Below are 21,014 nucleotides of genomic sequence, written 5' to 3'. Positions count from 1 at the left end.
CCTCACCCCCGGCTGGCTCCACAGCTCTTCCAGGAGATGTGTAAGGAGCCTGAGACAGAAGGACTTACAGCAGAGCAACCACTGCTCGGCTGCCCTCCCCACACACCGAAATTAGTGATGTGCAGATCCAGCAATATATTTTAATTGTGCGTTAGACTGCTTATAATGCAAACTCTCACTGGCTGCCTAGATGGAAACTGCTTTCCTGGAGCTGCCGCTCAGCAATGAGCTTGGCGTGGCCAAGGCAAAGTGCAGCATTTGCAAGGCACCAGAAATGAAGACATCGAGTGTCCGTAACCACGCATGCTGTAGTGCCCCGTGGCAGAGCACCCACCATGCTCTGACTCCGGACGGCGACAGTCCCTTCCCATATCGCCTCGGTCACTGCTTGCTCACCTCCTTTCAGCCAAATACATAGAGGAGGGTTTTGAAGGTGTACAGCTCGTCCCGGGGGAATCAACAGGAGGCACAGGGTGCATCTAGACATGTATTTATGAAAGATGTTTTATGTCACTGGCTGGTTTGCTGCAATCCTGTTTTAATGACTTCATTCCTAGTCTGGGCCACTTGTAATATTATAGGGCTTGCAAGAATGAGAAGGACTGGTGAGCTGGGGCTTGACTGGTTGTGAAGTAATTATCTCTTCAATAATTTACAAATGAAGCTTATCCGATTTAAGCAAGTCTGTGTCATAACTCACAAAATGAAATTCTGCGTTGGCTTTGTTATTGCAGTGCACCATGTAAATATAGGTATGCCCAAATTTGCAATTGTACTGCCGGTGACTCCTTACAAGCAATATACCTGGATCATATGATGCTAATGTGAAGGTAGGCAGAAATGTCAGTGAACTAGGTACATGTTATCTGGAGCACTGGATTTGTGGATTTTAGTTACACCACTGTCTTCCCACTCACATAAGGCAGTAAGAACAATTATACATTGTAGCCTTCATTTTACTTTTTATTAGCACTCTTTTTTTATTAAGCAGAAGATCTGGAAAGCCGACAAGCAAAACATGAAAATCTGGAGTTAAAGAAGAGAAGTTTTATTGAGTTTCATTGTTATCATTCATTTAACCCAAATTACTGCACTAAAATCTGCTAGGGAGACAGAAACAAAATCCAGTAACAAAATACACACCTGGCTTTGTTTTTGTTGATAGGAATTGCAGCTGTAGGCAAAGAGTTTTTATTTCCCTTTGCATTCCTTTTGTAATCCTCGGCATTTCTCTGGATTTTCCCAAAAGTATCTGTTCACCTATAAACAATACAAACTTTGGAGAGTTGTGAAAGGATTTGAACACTGAGGTTTTCTGCTTTGAAATGAGCCTCAAGCAAAGGTCACAGAGACTGACAGTACTGAACGCTAGCAACAAGCAGAAAGACACAGTTCTGTTCTGCCTGCCTCCCATGTACCTAGCTTTGGGGATGTTCTTCAAGTCTCATTGTAAGGAGGAGGAAGGACTGGCAAGCAGAGCTCCTCAGGTGGAGCAACAGGCAAATTTTGCACTACATCTTCTAAGGCAATGGCAGAAGAAGAAAGTGATCTTGAAGATTTCTTTTTCTCTTTTCTACCACTGTAATCTAGTCAAGAGTATACAATACCATTCACATCACAGGATGAATATTCCAGAGCACTTTTTGCCGGGTTAGGAGACTTTCTTTCTTTGAACGGACTTTATGCAAAACCAAAACACAACCTATTTAGGGAGCTCTGGGATAGCACATGCTGCTATTAGCAAAAGAAGGGGACAGGTTTCACATTATGCAGGCAAACAGATCTTCTGGTTTAAAGTACAGCCATTACATTCTCCACATTACTTCATCATCATGGCAGTTCTCACAGCCTGACCAGTACTAAAATGCTTTTAACGCAAAATCTCTCTGCAGTGTAGATAGAATAGCGTCGGGATACCCAATCAATTTGGTGAATAAGAAAAGGGGTGGGAGTTGGCCTATGGCTTCTAACATTTGTCAAAACATCACATGCAGATCTTCTTTACTGTTGATTCCAAGTGATCTTTTACACAGGTCAAAAAGACAAAGGTCAGAACATCTTCTAACAGACACTTTGTTTTGTAGTTCGTGGTTCAAAGGCTGTTCTCAGAGCTAATAAGTCCATTATTTACCTCTTCCTTTTTTTTTTTTTAACTGAAAAATCACCAAATCCTTTTATAGGTACTAGATACTTTCTAGTATGTATAACGCACAATGCTTTGAGCTGCTGCTCAATTAACACTCCTTCAGTAAGAACTTAACTTACAGTAATATTTAAAGAACACAGACTCTACGCCCAAACTTTCCAGAAATATTGCAGCCAACAGTGGAGCAAGAAGAGAAATAAAAGAATAAAACCTGGATAAAGGCACAAGACTGGGTTGCATGAAAACTTAACCCTTTTTTGATAAATATTGTGGTCCCACTGAACGATAAAAACCTGAATGGTTAAACTGAATGATCAAGCTATATAAATAATTGCCATTTAACTGGGGGTGGGGTGGGGTGGGTGTGTGGTGTGTTTGAGAGAAATCAGATTGTTTCCAAAATATATGATGATTCTTTATAAGGCTGAGAACCGCTCAGTAAAATGGGTTGGAACAGCATAGAAAGGTTAAAACAATAAACATCTCGGTTTGGCAGATCTGTGGGAGATATGCCCTCTAATATAAAGATTACACAAGAGCTCTCAGGGATGATTCACACTTCCACTGGCACATAGGCTAGCCCTGTGCCTTAAAGGTGACACCTCCACTAAATGATTTGAAATTTTAGTCGCTCAGATGGCCCGACTGAAATCAGAGCCAGCGACCTTTCGCCAAATGCCACAGCTCAGCCCTTGGGCAGGGCCATGGGCAGCAGCCCTGGGCTGCAGCGGGGTTCAGGGGCCAGGGGCCAGGGGCTGGTGCTGTGGCGAGCCCACCATCATGCCCACCTCAGAGAGGGACTGTGGAGGGAGCTGCCGAATGGCCCGCCTCACTGCTGGCAACATGGGAATGCCGTTCAAACACGTCCTTACGTGTTACGGACAGAAAGAGAAATCCAGCTCACAATGTGAAAAATGCTAACTAGAAAATGTCAGCCTCCAGGCAAAACCAGAACACTGGAAACTGACCTAGGAAACATGGGCAGTATTGCCTTTCCTTCTATAACCTTTACCTGTTGCCAGTATGGTGTCTTAAAAATAGATGTATGCAGCCCAGGGATTGCTGAAGAGGTTGAGGGCAGAATACAGCCAAGGAATTGCTATAATGAGACAAAAATGGCTGCCATGGGTACTGTCTCTCAAGTTGTGCCAATAGATGAGTGAGGCACTGTAGTCCAAACTAATATATGGAAGACCAGAATAAAGCTGCAAGGGCTTATGACTATCCTCTGTTTAATGCATTAAAAAAAAAAAAGTGTCCAGCTACGGCTTTGGGTACAGGTCGAATTTAAAACTTTTAAGGATCTAAAAAACTCATGCATGACAACAACAGTCACGCACTTTCCTCGCAGAGCAGCATCCAGAACCCTAGAGAGGTTTAGAGTCCTTGTCAGCATGCTGCCTGCTGTAGCTGATGTAGTAAGCTTGGAGCCTTTTAAAGTGCTATGGGGTACATGCCATAGCTGGCAAGTAAGGAAATTCTCGGGACAGGAACCCACAATTCCTTTGGGAAGTGTTCCACGGTGTGAGGCAGGAATCTCCAGCCACTCCTAGCACCTTCACTCCTCATCACAAACTGAGAGAGATTTGCCTTTTCTTTTGAAATCAAAGTGAGAAGACAAAACAGATGCAAGGATGGCATTATTTTCTTTTACAAAGGCAAGAGCGTGGCCATATCCCAGTGGTGGCCTGCTCGTGTGAAGAGGCAGAGGAAGCAGCATTGGTCCTAGCACAAGAAGCAGCAGCCTGTGACGGAAAGCCCAGAGGCACAGGCGTCCACCAGCACACAGCTGTCCCACTCACTGTCTGGTCGCATGAAGTCCTCTCCCACGTCACGGCACTGTGCTCACATGTTGGGGTAGTGAACCCTCTCCTTCCAGGCTGACCTCCACACTGGCAACAAGGGTGTCACGCTGGGAGATGTGGGTTTGAGCCTTCTCACAGAGGGGACTTAATCAGAAATTAGAAAATATACTGCGTGGTTGCTGTTTGTGGGGTGCCTGATTTTGCAGGTGCACATCAGGCAAAGATTGTAAGCCATGGTCTCCTCATTTCCCAGAGCAGAGCTTGGCCTACAGAGGAGCCCAGTCCCGTGCAGGACCAGACTCTGTCCTCACTGTGTGGAAAGAGAGCGCACAAGCAGAACGAGAGCTCAGTGGAGATTTGGAGGACTGTCACAATCCTTTAAGGACTCAGGTCCATGAAAGCCCTGTCTTCACTGACAAAGCCTCATCAGAAATAGCCTCTTCAGCAGAAACTAGCCCAGTCAGGCCATGCCAGAAACACCTTGTCCTCTATCACTTTGGAGAACAGATGCATATATACACCCATCTAAGGTTTGCCAGCATGCCTCCAAAGGTCCCAAACACAACCTATGTCAGACCAAGAGCCTCCGGGTTTTTTTGTATGTGAGCCCTCACAGACCATGCCTTTGCACCATGGTCTCTAGGTTCCCCCACACTCTGCTATTGGTATTATACAAGAACCAAGCTCAGACAGGCTGCCTGCACTGAAGTATGCAAAATCCTCAGACGAGCAGGTCTGTAGCTCATCGCACCCAAAGACGCAGGCTCCCAGACCATGGCTCAAGCAAATGTTCAGTGGCAGTCTACCCAACAGTGACATCCACGTGTCCCTTAGTTTGAGTTTGGAAAAGGTAAGTGGGCAGTGAGAAATGTCAAAGATTTGCAGGTTTGGACTAATCAAAAAACCTTGTTAGCTATGGCCATAAACTGTACCCAGACAGGTGGAGAGCCCGCCTAGCTCCCAAGCAGTAATGTCGTGTTCCCAGCAGCATGCTCTGAATCAGCATATTAAATGTCAGTATGCTTTGTGGGGATCTTCACAGCTTACTTCTGCTTGCGCAGCAGAATCCTTTTCCATGGCAATGCACACTCCCAGAATAACACAAAGAATACCTGGTGGGGGTTGCTAACAACACATTCATTTTCTCATCAAGCAAGCAGGTTAATTCCTGGCAAAGATAGCCAGCTCATCACAGAGAATGGTACCAAGCTGCCTACACATGGTCCTTATCCAATTAAAAATCCACCTCCACAATGTCATTTTCCAGCCTCATGTAACTAGATCTGATAGAATGCCAACAGGCAATATTAACAGTGTATGTCAGAAATAACATACACTAACATATATTTTTCACAAATGTTAATTCTTGGTCAAAATAAGTCCAGACGGAAGTACAGTGAGTAACTTCCAGGGCTTAGAAACAACGTGTGAAGGTGTCCATACTACCACTTATATTTATTGCCACTAGAGAGTGATCTAGGAAAGGTCACTGACTGTAAGAGGCTGCTGAGTCTTCCCCCCAGGATTTTTACAAGAGGACAGAGTCAGATATTCTGGTGATCATCTGTAACTTGTATTAGAAAGTTGAGTCTTCCTCTAGTTACTGAGTGCAACACAGTATTTTCTTGTAGCACAGTGGCTTTTGTGTAATCACAAATTTAAATGAAAAAGAAAACATATTTTTCCCTTGTTTTTACTTTTAATGCCTTTCATTGCACAATGCAATTGCACAAGATTTCACTTTTAAAAAAACCTATGAAAATACAGCTCATTTGCTCTTGCTACAGAGGTCAGACAGTTCAGTTTTGCAGTACTGCAGTGTGCTCTTTCATTCAGCTGTAAGGCATTTCTTCCCATCTGCACAGTTACTCCAGCAAGCTTTCTTTACTTAGTTGAATGCTTCTTGACCATCTCAAGGTACTCCTTCACATCATCAGGAGATCCCAAGACAATAGGCACTCTTTGGTGGATATCCTCAGGCACTATGTCTAGTATTGCATGATGCCCGGTTGTTGCTATCCCCCCAGCCTTCTCAATAACGAAAGCCATAGGATTGCATTCATAGAGCAGTCTCAGCTAGAAGACAGAAATCAAAACAGCAGTGGTCAGGCCAGGCGATGCCGAGAATCGTGAAATGTAAATACATTTGGCATTTGATTTAAAACCAGTCCGCACTCCAAATACACCGTATTTCATATAAACTTTGACTCAAGAATAAAATTATGATAGGAGGGCTGGAGCAGCTCTCCAGTGAGGACAGGCTGAGAGAGTCGGGCTTGTTCAGCCTGGAGAAGAGAAGGCTGCGGGGAGACCTTATAGCAGCCTTTCAGTAGCTGAAGGCGGCCTATAGGAAAGATGGGGAAAATATTTTCAGCAGGGCTTGTTGCGATAGAACAAGGAGCAATGGCTTTAAACCAAGAGAAGGTAGATTTAGACTAGATGTAAGGAAGAAATTTTTTACCATGAGGGTGGTGAAATACTGGAACAGATTGCCGAGCGAGGTAGCAGAGGCCCCATCCCTCGAAACATTCAGGGCCAGGTTGGACGGGGCTCTGAGCAACCTGATCTGGTTGAAGATGTCCCTGCTCACTGCAGGGGGGTTGGGGTACGTGACCTCTAAAGGTCCCTTCCAACCCAAAGCATTGTATGATTCTATGAAATTGTGTAGATTTTTCTTAAAAAAAACCCACAGCAAATGCTGGGTTTGCCCAATTTGAGTGCTTTCCCCATAGCTCATGTTTGCATTGTGTTCTTTACACAGAGATAAAGCTCGTATGTAAGACGCAACCTGTATCAAGGCAGCAGACCATGTAGGCCTGTGTGAAAAGAAAGAAAAACACTAGCCCTGAGAGTGCCATTAGGTTTCTCTAATGAATAACTGTATCTTATCTGCAACCTGAAGCAACAATTTATGGACAATTACGAAACAGATGAAAGGTCTTTGTGAATAAACAGTCCCCTTGTCAGCCTGCGTGTGATCTTCCCTGACCGACTGTCATCCTGGCAGAGGCAGCCAGGCATCATTCCTACAGATGAGGCAGTGTCACCAAGTACAAGATGCAGATGGCCTTCTCTTTGGCAGAGCTTCTCGTAAGCGGGGCACTACATTTAGGTTTCTACATACTAGCCTGTAATAGGAATCTCAGGGTAATATGGGTTGTTTACTTTGCTTTGTAATGTTTCACTTGGTTGAGGCCAGCACGGTTTGGACTGAGATGGTACAGAGAAGGCTGTTTGAACAGCACATCCCCTGGTACATTCCATAATCTGAATGTGTTTGGGGATAAAGAGTAGACAGTACAGTTGAAACAGGTTATCAGCAGCCCTAATACAGGTGTCTGACAACAGGTTGCTGTCACTCGTGACAGTGTGCAAGGGGTGGCCATACCCACGCATCACAGATGCAAGCTACCAAGTTATAAAAAAAATGTTCTGCAGTCAAAATACTGATCTGTGATAGGGAAATATCTAAACAGTGTAACAGTTTCTATAATTTTGCTTATTTAGGCTTACCTTTCCTTTGGGACTCTTGGAGTTAGCAGGGTACAGAAAGATTCCTCCATAGACCAGTGTGCGATGCACATCAGCCACCATAGATCCTATGTACCTCCCACCATATGGCGAAGTGCCATCCTACAGAACGACAGTTAAATAAAAGTAACTTTCAAGGACCTCAGGGTAATCTCCCCCCCGTCCCACACTTTAGTGGCCCTAGCATCTAACTCCTCCATAATGTGATTCACTCATAATTTTCACAGTAGTTTCGGAGAAAATTTTGGTTTCCTCCTTATGTTCTAATTGGGAATATCCAAGGAAAAGGACCAACAGAAGATTTCAGGATGAATGAATGGTAGTGCCAACAATAGAAAATGCATCCCAGCTCTCCATCAGTCCTCTAACCCTTGGCAAATGCTACATCTGTAATAGCAAAAAGATCAAGTGTTAGGAATTGATGTTGGGCTTTCTAATTTCTAGCAGAAAAAAAATATCAAGTAGCAAAAGAAATGATCTTTCCTACTTCTTCTACCCACTTCCGCCAACTTCTACGACACAGTCAACTACTGATATTATTTCCTTATTATACTTCAGAGAGTTCATTTTAATATCTAAATAAACAACACTTTAAGCCTGGCACGATGCCATATGAAAACACCAGTCCTTGTTCAAAGCAAGATCAGGAAGTCAAGAAGGGACACGAACACGTAACAATAGTAAGCGTTTACACTTCACTGCTGATGTAGTAACTCCAGTGATGACAAGCGTAAGGCATGAGAACCGACATGATTTTTACGGGCATTCCTCAGAGCTTCAGGCCTCCTGACACTAGGAAACTGCACGACCACAAAGCGGACCCTGCAGCTACACTGGCTTTTCAAGGGAGAGGTCCCCTCAGGATCCAGCTTGTGTTACCACTGAGCAATGACCCACTGTCATCCCCACCTTAGCTCTCCGTCTACTCAGATACCGCAGTGAGGAAGCAGTGATCTAACACGTATGTCCATCAAACATCTCCATCATCAGATGAGACTTCCTCCCTACTTGACTGCCAAACACCTGGTTTTGCCTCCAGCACTGTTACTCAGTTCCCCAGCCAGGAAGGAAGATTTAAAAAAAAAAATAAAACAGACAAACAAAAAAAAAAGGAAAAACAAAGAAAGAAAGGAAAATAAAATATGAAAAAAAATATGAAAGTGGTGCAGTGCAGTACTGAAGGATGGTGAAATATTTGGTCACATCGACTGCTGCTCTAATTATCAGTCCTAAATGAAGATACATTTCAAATAAACAAGAAAGGAAAACATGCTCTGAACAGTGCATGAGACTGTGATTGAACGTAGCGTTGGAAATTGTGAGCATTGCCTGTCATCAGAAAGTTTCTTTGAAACAGGATCTTTTACCTCAGGGAATTTCTTCTTTTTGAGATACTCTGTGACTGCTGGATCGAAGTATTTAGCATAGCCTTCATTGAGACTGTAGATATTTCCCTTCTTTTTGATTTTCACATCCCTATCCACCAAAATGAATTCTCCAATCGCCTAACAATAAGAAAGAAAAACAATCTGTTAGCATTAATTGTTTGTTTATTTACAAACCAAGGCAAAAACCATTCACACACACAATTTTGGAAAAATTTAGTATAGCTGCCACTTTCTTTAATATTTCAGTACTTATGAAAAAGTGGTGCTTGCAGCTAGATGCAAAGTGTTTTGTTTATCCATAAAACACAAAGCAAGCACAAGTCCTGGAGTCATGCAGGCTTCTTCATATTGCCATTTCCAGCTCTCTGTCACTTATCTATGCCAAAAAAATGCTGTTGCCTGTAAATTTATTTAGCTTTCCACTGTTTTCCTCGACTTACAGTAAAAGTACAGCTCTGAGGAGTCTGGAAATTGAGCATGCTGGTTGAAGCGATGCATAAACATCTTCAAATAGCTGCAGATATTAATAAATTCCAGTTCATCTTAGCTTGGGCTAACTGGAAGCCTGGAGTGAGGTGAGCCAGTCTATGTAACCAAGGGCTGGTCTGTTTAATTTTCACTAAAGTAAATTCAAAAGTTGGTGCTAAAAATAAAAAAAATCACATGCACGCATGCTCAAGAGTTAAATCTGGTATCTGAATATAGACAAAAGTACATGCAGCTACTTAAGCAGTTACTTAAAAGGGAGCACCAAGTTGTATTTCCTGCTGCTTGACCACTGCGGGATCTAAAAATTTACTAGTGGCAGGTGGCACAGCCTGAATAATTGATTACTAACAAAAGGGTCACGAAAGCAAACTACTTTCTGCTATGATCAATATGACTTATTTTAAAACTCATATGGTCAGTGCATGCTAGAACATCAAACGCACCCACACACATCACTTACTCTTTTACACATAATGGTGGGATCTGAAAACACAGAATAAGGTTAAATATTTCTGCTTCTCTGGTTTACTAAGGTGCTAGCATTAAGGAAAAGATAAACATGTCTTAAACAGCTCATTTTAAGTATCACATGATTTGGCACATGCTGTATATTTGCTTCACCGACTCGGCTGTCTTCCCGTTGTTTAATCACATATAGTGCTGCTGCAGCGGGCAGGCAGAACGCAAAAATCTCTTGACATTACTGCTGATGGGTTATGAAATGTACTTCATTCCTCCATGTTAGCTTGAAAATTGCGCCTTTGTTTGATTTTTTGTGGGACAAACTGTTCTTATAGACAGTGCCTTGTTATCCCGAATAAAGAAACAAAGAAATAGAAGTCATTCTCACCGGATCCAGCATGAAACAGTTGACACCTCCAGCAGAAGTGGCCAGTACCAGCATTGTGGCACTCCCATAGAGAGCATAACCAGCTGCCACAAGATTACGTCCGGGTTGTAAAGCATCTTTCCCAGAAGGTTCATCAGGGGACATCTAGAATAAGAAGGAGCATAGTCAACTTCATTTCTATAGCTGGTACATAACTGGACTGTCTGGGATAGTGACGGCCTTCTACTCCATATCCATGCATGAGGTGGCACATATGCTTCCACAATCCACAGCTGAGATTCCTACTGGATGCACTAATACAAATTACATGGAGGAGACAAACACACTGATCTAGAAATGTTCTTGTATAAGCCTACTTGGAATGCAGGAAGCAGGAAAGGATTAAGAAGATAATATAGAGCTGTGAACCCCCTTGGAGGTGATGATGAACACACTTGGAGGAAAACTCCGAGGCACAGTTGAAAAGCAGTCAATGAAACAAGACTCACGGAGTTCACAGCTGATCAAAAGTACTCTGGATTTTTTTGTGTTCTTTTGCTTCACACAAAAATGAAGCTGTACATAGTTACTTTGGGAGGTATGACAACATGTAAACAATGATTAAAATGGACAGTCAGGTGTGTTTTATCTGACTTACATTTTCCCCCATCTTGTGACATGAAAGTCCGGTATTTCAAGCTCCTTCAGACAAGGTTTCTGCCTTTCAGAATGAATTAGACACCTCAAATGCACATGCCATGTTTCAGCTCTGGATTGTGTTTGAAGCCTGACCTCAGGCTAGCAGGACTATTAATACAGAGAACAAGAAAACCTGAAAGCACATTCCCCAGGTAGATGACAGCCACGTGGTATTTTGTCTCAACACAAATATTCATGAAATCTAAGACCTAATTTTTTTGTAAGGGGTAATTCCTTCAGCTGACTAATTAAATATCAGCCAGGCTTCCATGTACATATAGCTACTGCGTTTTCTAAGAGAATAATGCAAATTCTCACAAATGTTGTATACAAGTGACTGTGAAACAGCAGATTTAACTTAAGCTGGTCCTGAAAGTCTCTTTCACAAACCAATTTAGTTAGATTTTATTAAGTCTTCACATGCAATTACACTTCATCAAAAGATGCACAATAATAGCTTTTCCTGTCTTACATGAAAGCATTATACCTTTCTATAGATGGCAAAGATGGTCCCAATGGAAACAAGACAGTCAATGTTCGATGAGCCATCTAGGGGGTCTACGCAGACTATGTATTTACCCTAGAAAATACAAAAGAGAGAACAACTAGATTAGCAACATTATTTAGCCAACCCAAATAAAAATACTTCAGTAGGTAAATTTTCTCAGAGCCTTTCAAAGCAATACAAACTAAAAGGCTTTTGTAGATTATGAAGGAACTGAAATCAAATGTTGGAAATTCTTTGGCCCAGATTTCATTCTTGATTACAGCTGTGTGATTTGTGCCACAGCAGAAGCTGGGAAATTTTTAAAGTAAGTAACAGATGAGGACACTGTAAAGGTGAAGTTTTCCTACACAATTTTTAACATTAAAAAAAAAAGAATACTTTTTTTATGGTTAGTTTATGTTCATCTATTTCATTAATGCCAGTCCATTTTGATGGATATCCTGTAATACCTATCACTTAGGCTACAGTTTCTCATGTCTAACAAAATAGCTTTCTGAATTATACGGAAAAAGACAAATGAAGATCAGCCTTTTTCATGCAGAGCTAAAATCAGACACATTAAAAAGGCCTTTAACACTTGACATTCATAACCTATACATTTCACTTCATCTGTGCTCTGAATGGACAGATTGTCAGAAATTACCTTAGACAGTCTGTGGCCTTATCCTGGTGCTTGAGGGTTTTTCCCCCCAAAAATAATGGTCACTGCCTATTGCTGTATTAAGGATTCCTGTAGGTACAGGAAATTGCCAGTACAGGGAAAACAGCTGAATCAACTGTACCTTTTAAATAGCTTGTTTTCCCCCTGTTCTACCCACAGTCATTTCAATAAACCTGTGTAACAACAAGAAGTGTTTGCTTTTTATTTGATTTCACCCTGCATGCCAGAAACTTACTGAAGTCCGGCAGTGCTGTGCTCTGCAGGTAAGAATTCTCGGTAAGAATTCTGATAAAAACACCATATTAACTCACATTTAATTTAGAAAAGGATTAACACTGAGCCTCCCTTGGTGATCTTTGAGGATCTAAAATCATATTTATTCAGATCTAAAGCAATCTTTGTTCATCCAATGCCTATAAAATCAATTCTGAAGATTTCTCAACAGGGAGAGAAAGAAAGATCTGCTTTGACAAAGTAAATGCTATTCTACTTCTAAAGTGTGTTTTAGTTGTTTGTTTTTGCTAAATTTTCACTCAGATTTTTACAAAATCACACCAAAATATTAGCTAGGAAAAAGGATCTATCACCCAACAAGTGCATGCAGACTTGTGAATATAAATAATAATAAATAATAAATAAGTAAAAATTATTTTTGTTTCATTGTTGCTAAGTCTTTCATGGGTTTCAAGGAGAATTTGCCTGAATTGAAGCACTCGAGATTTGGCCTGCACAGAACAGTTCCTCAGTGTCCTACCGGCAAAGCTACTTTACAAAAGGCCTTGACTGACTCAGAGCATGGTTCCAGAGATCAGATGGGATAAACAAGAAATAAGTTTCCTTCACAATCAGGAAAAGGTGGGGGAAAAAAGAAGGTGAGGAGGAACAACAGAAAAAAAAAAAAAAAACAAAAACAAACATCAGTCTCCAGAGCAGAAATAACACAAAGGACAAATGTTGACTGACAGTCTCTCCACACACTCCCCCCCACTTCATTTGCCAATATAGAAAAGTATGTGTTTTCTGACATTTTTGGCTTGGTTTCAGTTTCTCAGCTCTGAAGCAATACACCTGTAAAGGCTGATCTGAAACAAAGCACAGAGAAACTTTAAAGCTACTAACCCTTTTTTCAGTTTCCACTATCACAGCATCTTTGTTTTCTTCTGACACAATAACGCACGTACTGAAGGATGACTTGAGCATGTTAATCACCAGATCGTTGGAAAGGATGTCCAACTTCTTTACTTGATCTCCTGTCACATTGGTGGACCCAGCAATCCCATAGCTAGAGCAACGGCAAGAGAGAGCGTTTCGTGAGAACAGGGCACTACATCTTCCAAAGTGCTCTGTTTCTAGCAACTTCATATTTGTAAAACAAACAGCACTTTTGGGTGATATCTCAGTTCTCTAAGCCTGTTTTTTATTTATTGTCCAATGGATTCTTGCTGAGGCCTGCTAACATCAGCTGTCGTGGCAAATCTAGAAGACACGGAATGTGAGGAACACCAAACAAGGAATCACCTTTCAATAGGCCCTAAACTAGAGGCAAACATAGCCAGAGAAGGCTGTGAAGGCTGAGTTACAATAGTTGTGTTGTCTGATGAGCTCCTCAGTTGAAGGCCTAGGTACCGCCCTGAATCCTAGGCTCTGATATTATAGCTGCAGACCCTAAAAGCTAAGACTTCACTGGAGAACTTAAACTTAAAAAGTAATGATGAATCTGACGACACTAGTTCTGTTATAACTTCCTATGCAATTTGCTCCTGGCTAGCAATATGATGTACAAATTGCAGTAAAAACACTTTGCTTGCAGATAAATCAACATTTTTATGGTTCAATGTTTTCAGTTCTGATTTTAAGTAGCAAACATTTCCTTGGGAATAAAACTGAGAAATACAAACATGAAACACAAATAAAACCCTGCATGCTAATCAGAATCAAACCATCTGGCATCAGGAAGTCCCAGGAGACCTTGTGATAGGTGATTTCGAAAGCATGCAAACAGAGAGAGGGGAAGTTTAGCTCTTGGAAGAGAAAAACAATAGCCAGCTCTGTACATATTCAGATGACTCTTACATACTTCAGCTACGATTCATTGATTAGGCTGAATACTGGTATTTCAGGTTTTCACGATAATGCTGAACACACTACTTCAGGAACTTACGGCGTTTCTTTGGGTTAATTCAATGAGACAAAGAACAAGACCTGGCATAACTCTCTGTCTTTCTCACTCTGCTGCAGTGGCTTAATAATTTCTCTGCAAGTGTGAAAACAGCGTACTTTGAACACCACGCTTGCGAGCAGCGGAACGAGTCCTCATCCTCAGAGCAAAAAAACCTCTGTTGGTCCAGCAGCTACAGGTCTCACACCTCAGCTGTTGGGGAGCCCTGGGAGGGGACAGCCAGGTGCCCTGCGCCGAGCCCGCGGCTGGGAAGGGGCTGTGGCTTCCCCCGCTGTTCTGCACCTCAGCTGCTGGGCAGCACTGAGCACACAGCCGAGCCTGGGGACGAACCAAGGAAACGGGCCCTGGCCATCCCTACTTGCTCGCCAAGGATATCCTGATAGCCAAATAAAATCCCACCAGTGCCTATAAAACCCGGTGGGAGATCTGCTTGTGGAGGCTCATGAGTCCGAAGCTGGCTACCCCAGCACTGGTGTGGAGACTCCAGCCCACCGCAGGGTATAGTGAGGCAAGGCATGGGACCTGCGGGCAGCTGTCCACACACACACGTGTAGGACACATGAGGAGTGGGACCTTTGGCTGTTACAAATCAGGTCACAGGTGGGAAGCCCGGGTCTTTGCTGAGAGGCACAGGAGGCACGTGGAAGGGTTCGCATGTAGTGATCAAAAAACTATCACAGTTATATAAAGTCTGAAGTCAGAACAGACAAAAATAGTTCAAACATACATGAAGTGGAGGATTTCTATTCTCTCTTGCAGTTGCTTCTATTTTATTAACTTCAGTCACCAAATTTTTCAGCTCTTTGATACATTTTGTAGTAAATGTTACTCTGTATTGCCAGAGGCCTTTTGCTTATTGTATTTTCCACTACATGGTCTGTAGAGGCAAATTAATTTTCTTTCTACTATGCTTTCCATAAAGTAATGAAGCAGCCCATGTCTAAAGCCCTGGTCAGCACACAATGCAGCTTGTCAACAATACGCAAAGTGTTTAGGGGCGTTAGTTACCTACAACCAGTTTCAGCTATTTAACATTTCAAGCCCTCTTAACTTCCTTCTGACGCATCTCCAGAGCAAATCCCCTCTAACTGGTTGACTACAGACAACAACTGTTCCTAGCCAGTGCTCTTTCTAAACGCCTTAGACATCCAAGAGAAACTCGAGCTGCTGTGACGCAATGTGAAAAAACACCCCACCGAATTCCATTAAACGCCTCATAGCACAGAATGTTGTTTTGATATTAAGCTACCGGCCACAATGAGCAATAATTCAGCCATATTTTGACAGGGCTGTCTTTCAGCCTGTTCGTTTGGTCTTCTGGTTCGAAGCACCCAAACCCGCCGAGGGTCTGCACGAAGGTCTGTCAGCAGCAGACGTCTGTCAGCAGCAAACACCTGTCAAAGACTGCATGCCTTACACTGTTTAAAAAAATCACAGGAGCCACTTCAGTTGAGGAAATCGAGAGTTCAGGATGCAGCAGGAGTTACAGCTCTGTGCAAGGGGGTGGGTGGATGCAACACCACGCACACGCCGCTCGGGTGCCTCCCCCCATCCCCACCGCCCCGGCAGGATCCCCTAGGACCCGCGGGGATGCAGGGAGGCACCCCGGGACTCACAGGTTGGCGATCCCCGCTTTGCGGACGGCGGTGGAGATGGCTTTGATGGCCGTGCAGAGGGAGTTGAGGAGCTGCGTGAACTCCCCCGTGCCCTTGGCCCTCCTGCCTTCCTCCATCACGAAGCGGGTCATGGTGATGACATCGGTGTCGAAGGCGGAACGGTCCGTCATGGTGGCGGCGGCGGGAGAGTGGAGCCCCGGCCGTCACCACCGCCACTAACCCCGGTGGGGCGTGGCATGGGCGTGGCAGGGGGCGGGGGGAGGTGGCGAGAGCCCCGGGGCGGGGGGGACCCCCCTCCCCGGGGCTCTCGCCACCTCCTCCCGCATCCCTCCAGGCTGGATGAAGGCAGGGATGGAGATGAGGATGAGGATAGCAGCATCCCTCCACCTCCCTCTGCCCCCCCCCCCCCCCGTAACAACCTCGAAGCAGCCTTTTTTTTTTTTAACCCCATCGTGTCCCGTTCCCACGCATTTTGGGGGGTGTGCGTGTGTAAAACATACGCTTGAGGCACCCGGTATGTGAATGGCACGGAAAACTGAATCGAGACGCGGGTCCTGGCAAGCTCTTCGGCGTCTGCAGCGCTCGCACTTCAATGCTCACGCTCCTGAAAGCACACCCGAAAATTCAGGGGTCCGCTTCGTTTCACCGCTTGATTGCAAAACACGCGAGTGTGGTATGTGGGTTACAGTGAACTGCACGCAGCCTGCAGAGCACGATTAGTATCTCCTGCCTCACAGGAACGCTCTTATCCGGAGCCAGCAGTACAGGAAAAACACACATTTAGTAACCAATTCTGTCAAGCATTAACTTCTGTTTAAAGAGTTCATGCTAATCCTACAGCCACCGACGTATCCAACACCATAAAAAAGCTGCAAGAAAACAACCACTGGCAGCTGGACCCAACAAGACTTTTTTTACAAGCTCTCTAAACCTGCCTGATAGAAAAATGTAGCTCATGACACACTCCAAAAGCCAGAAATTCATGCACCTCACACAAATACTGCTGCAAAACACACCTAGGAACCTAGAAGGTCCTGAATCTCACTGCTTTTCACAGCAGGCTTCCTGATTGTGCAGCAAAATCAAGCAATATGATTTGCTGCTAATGTTTGATCAGAAAGATCCAGGCTCTAGTAAGTGAAACCAAGTTCACCAAACATCTCACGCTAGATACACCCTTTCACACAATAATTTAACAAATACAAATCTGGACGTGGATGATTTACTCATACAGTGAATGTACTACCCATCATTTTATGTTTGCATTACCTAAGGAGATAAATCCAACAAATTTTGATTGCTTTTCAGTAGAATACATCCATGACTTGGATAAGTACAGTCTCAAATCCTAAAACTGAAACCACAGACTGAAATCATTCCAGGTGGTGTCAAACACAGGGCAAAATTTTTTAAAAACTTGCACCTCTTTGCATATATATGTTCTTTCTTCATGCAAAGCACATTGCGTATCTATACATTGCACATTTCAAAGGTAAGCATAAATGTCTCCTCCTGCAAGTGCATACAACTTTGGCCTAATTTAGCCATGCCCAGAATTATAGGCAATCCTGAAGATATAAGTAGTGGTAATGCTCTTCCGAAAGTGACACTTCAGTATTTGGCAAGTGGTTACCAGCCCAACATCATAGAAATGTTCTTGGAGCCTTAAATTGCCTGATACTTTTACCAAACTTTTTAGGCAGAATCTGCAGCCTGCAATGAGTTCCCTGCTGGGACAACTGCTATCGAGCCAAGGCATCCAGCTAAGTTTGTCTGTACTAGCCAGTGGCTACAGTACAGCTATATCCTGAGATTACTCTGATCAATTCTCAAACATGCACTTGTTAAGAGAAAAGGTCACTAGCTTAGGCAGTGTTACACTATAGGCTTAATTTTCTTCCTCTTTGTCAGTATTTTCACAGATCTTAGGGCAATACAAAGAGATGCCACAAGCAAGATGAAAAAGGAGATAACACAAGTGTCAAAAGACATCTGGAATACAGATGAAAAATTCTAACCTCCTCAACCACATATGCAGCCCTACAGAAACCATGCTGTGTGGTAACTATAGAATCAGTGTAAGATTAAAAAGTAGGTTCGACATGTTGTGAACTTTTCCCTTTAGAAACCAGTAGTTAAACATTTATTGAAATTGAAATTGTGGCATTTGAGAAGAAAGGTCAGTGCTGGTTGATTAAACATTGCTGAAACCGCACGATTCTATATCGAAGAAAACAGTCTTGTTTGAGAACAGATGACGTTCAACTAGACAGGGTTCACAGCTCTTTTAGAACCATAAGCATCCAAAACCACATAACGTCTTTGAAATGGACTTTTCTCCCAGCACATAAAATCTCAAACGTGTAATTAGGTTGAAAATAAGACACATGGTGAAGAGAAATCCCCAGGTATTTTGTTACAAATGTTACCTCTTGTAGGTTCAAATGGCAGCCAAAAAGACAATGGGAGTGAAACCCCTTCACAAATCCCCTTTTTTTCCCTGAAGTAAGAGTCCATGCAGGAAAGGGATCTTTAGAACACACTTTTGCTAAGCAAAAATCTCACAGCTGCGGAGGTTTCGTGCTGGCTGGGTGGATGGAGGGTAAGATCCCGCAAGTCACACTGAGGTCATTTGCCAGGCAGTGTCACTCCACTAGTGCAAATGCTCTCAGCCTTGCCATTGACATGATGTTTAGGGCTGGAGCAGAGTGAAGGGGATGGCTGAGGCTGGTCCTGGCTGCTGCAGGAGGCGGATCAGGAGGAACTGCAGCAGCATGTGCAGAGCTTCAGGCAGGGAAGAGTACCACCACGTGGGAAATTACTAGGCTGATTTCTAGCTAGACAATAAATATTTTGTCTTCTCTGCTTTAGAAAGTGCTTGATTTCACTTACATGAACTTCATATGCTGGGACAGCATCCCAGAATATTTATTTACGACTGCGATAGGCAAGCACTTCACACCTCAGGGCACAGGTGAAAGATACCAGAAGGCATAAACTTCTGTTTAAACTCATGTGATTACAAGTACAGATTGGCTGAAAAGTAATTACTCAGTGTAGTAGCTGTAAGATATCTATATAAAAACTATAAAAATATAATTTAATATTATGCATTAAATTACTCTGACAATTTGTACGGATTACCCTAAGATTAATAAACAGAACTGACCTATACGGTTGGTACTAACCAAAACCCAGTGCGAAGGGGTTTTTCCGTACCGTGCCTGCCTGCTGCCCTCTTGTGGGAGTACGGATACTGTCGGCATTTCAGTGGGAGGCTGGCTCTTGTGAGAGCGTCTGCAGTTGCCTGTGGGGTGACAAAGCACTTCATGTGTAGACAGCAGATCCTGGAAAGAAAGTCTACATGCCTCTGAAATACCATTATTGAACTGCAGTTTTTAAGTCTCTGTATTTGTTACTTACTCACAAGATTCTACTATGCAAGCAGAGCAAAGAATATGCTACGTGAATATTACATTTGCTATCACTTCTCATTTTGTAAAATGCATAAACTGAAAGTATTTTACGTAACCTTTCCCCGTCTACATCAGCAAAATTAAAAAAAAGCAACTGCTAAAAATACATAGAGATTTCAGTGCACTCAGTACTAAGCTAAGAAGATAAATCACAGTTATAAATATTAACAGTTGACTTTGCAGAAATAAACAACTTTTGTCAACACTGAGTGACATAATGTCATGATTACATAGTACAATTTGCCGATGTAACAATCAAAAGGAAAAAAGATGGCTTTTTTACATTTAAATTGGGAGCCTGCAGAATTCAAGACTGCTGGAGGAAGAACACTTCAACATTTAGAGCATTTTAACTTTACATGATTCAGTTCAGAATTTCTAGATAACTTCAAAAGTTTATCAGCACAATTAAAAGTATTTCCTCCCATAAAGGTACAGAAGAAAGAGTGGCTGGCTTTTCCAACTTTATTGGCAGCGTGAGGAAGGCCTGACCTGAAACTCTTCTGTTAGTGAGATACATACTACAGAGCATGACGCAGAAATGCAGCATAATATCCACAAAAGACTCCTTTTGCGTAAGCCTCTGAAAAACATGGCCAAAAATGAGTCTGAATGATTGTTTACACAGTTATTCCCTGTTGTTCTTTACCATATGTATTCATGCCAAAAGTACAGGCAATAAAACCATTTAAAATGACTGACAACTACTATGTTTGAAACATTAATTTTATCCATAGTTTGCATAGTTTGTCACAGCTTCTAAATTCTCAATAGGCTTTGCCTTGGATGTAAGTAGGCAAGTAAAGAAAACTGAAGAAAAAGTTTATCCTAGGCCACAGAGGAAATCTGTGCTGGAATGAAAAGCTGGCTCATTACTTCGGGAATTCACACAGTTTGAGAGAGAGTGAAAGAAAATGGGAAAAGGAACCATTTAACTCAACAATACAAGAACTGCATTTCTGTGTATTTCCTTTTGCTCTGCTAACTTGATATTTCTTCGGTGATACAATTGCAGACCCTAGAGAAGAAAGTAGCGAAGGGACAGGACAAGCACATACTGTGTCAGCTCTGGAGAACCAGCAAAAGAGTTCAACCCATACAGCTAGGATACCACTGCAAAATGGTATGACTTTGTAAAAATGGAAGTGAGAGGTGGGTAGAAAGAAACCTACACTTTAGACTGCTATAAAGTACATTTGTTTGTGATAGGATTAATAAGCAGTAGCTCAAAACCCTTTTCCATTAACTAGTTATTAGATAGCTATGAAATCCTGTTCTAAAGTCAGGTTTAACCTTACAGCTTCCCATCACTGCTTCAAATAGGCTTACTTTGCTGATGGCAGGAGTAACAAAAATATTTCCTTTGACAGTAATAGCATCACACATGTATAGCCATTTAGTGCTTTCTTTGTACAGCCTCTAGTATGCGAGGGATCTAGCCTGCAACTGGATCTTGCAGGCGGTCGTGCAGTACAGAAAAGGTGCTGTATAGAAAAGGTGCCAGTTCTTGCTTGAGATGCATGCTCAGCAACTCTGTCTTACACATCTTGACCTTCTGTGCTTTTGGTTTGATCAAACAATCTATTGTAAAAGTAAATTCACTTGTGCATGATTACACATGTAGGATTAAAATGAAAAGGATAATTTTTAAGATTCGGTTTCATGACTCACATAGATATGAATGGGT

The 21,014-nt window shown here is 42.7% G+C and overlaps 1 protein-coding gene across 1 annotated transcript; it reads right to left on the bottom strand.

Moving 5' to 3' along the window:
• Positions 1-5,628: 5,628 nt before the first annotated feature.
• On the bottom strand, positions 5,629-16,064 carry LOC104331157 (fructose-1,6-bisphosphatase 1). Its single transcript, XM_009936435.2, has 7 exons — positions 15,852-16,064; positions 13,176-13,338; positions 11,375-11,467; positions 10,210-10,353; positions 8,850-8,987; positions 7,465-7,584; positions 5,629-6,027 (listed from the first exon to the last, which is right to left on the bottom strand). The coding sequence occupies exons 1-7, from the start codon at positions 16,019-16,021 to the stop codon at positions 5,836-5,838; spliced, it is 1,020 nt and encodes a 339-aa protein (XP_009934737.1). The 5' UTR covers positions 16,022-16,064; the 3' UTR covers positions 5,629-5,835.
• Positions 16,065-21,014: the final 4,950 nt, after the last annotated feature.

This window comes from Opisthocomus hoazin, chromosome Z (assembly GCF_030867145.1).
Source record: "Opisthocomus hoazin isolate bOpiHoa1 chromosome Z, bOpiHoa1.hap1, whole genome shotgun sequence".
Taxonomy (NCBI): domain Eukaryota; kingdom Metazoa; phylum Chordata; class Aves; order Opisthocomiformes; family Opisthocomidae; genus Opisthocomus; species Opisthocomus hoazin.
This window is presented reverse-complemented; position numbering and strand designations above follow the sequence as displayed.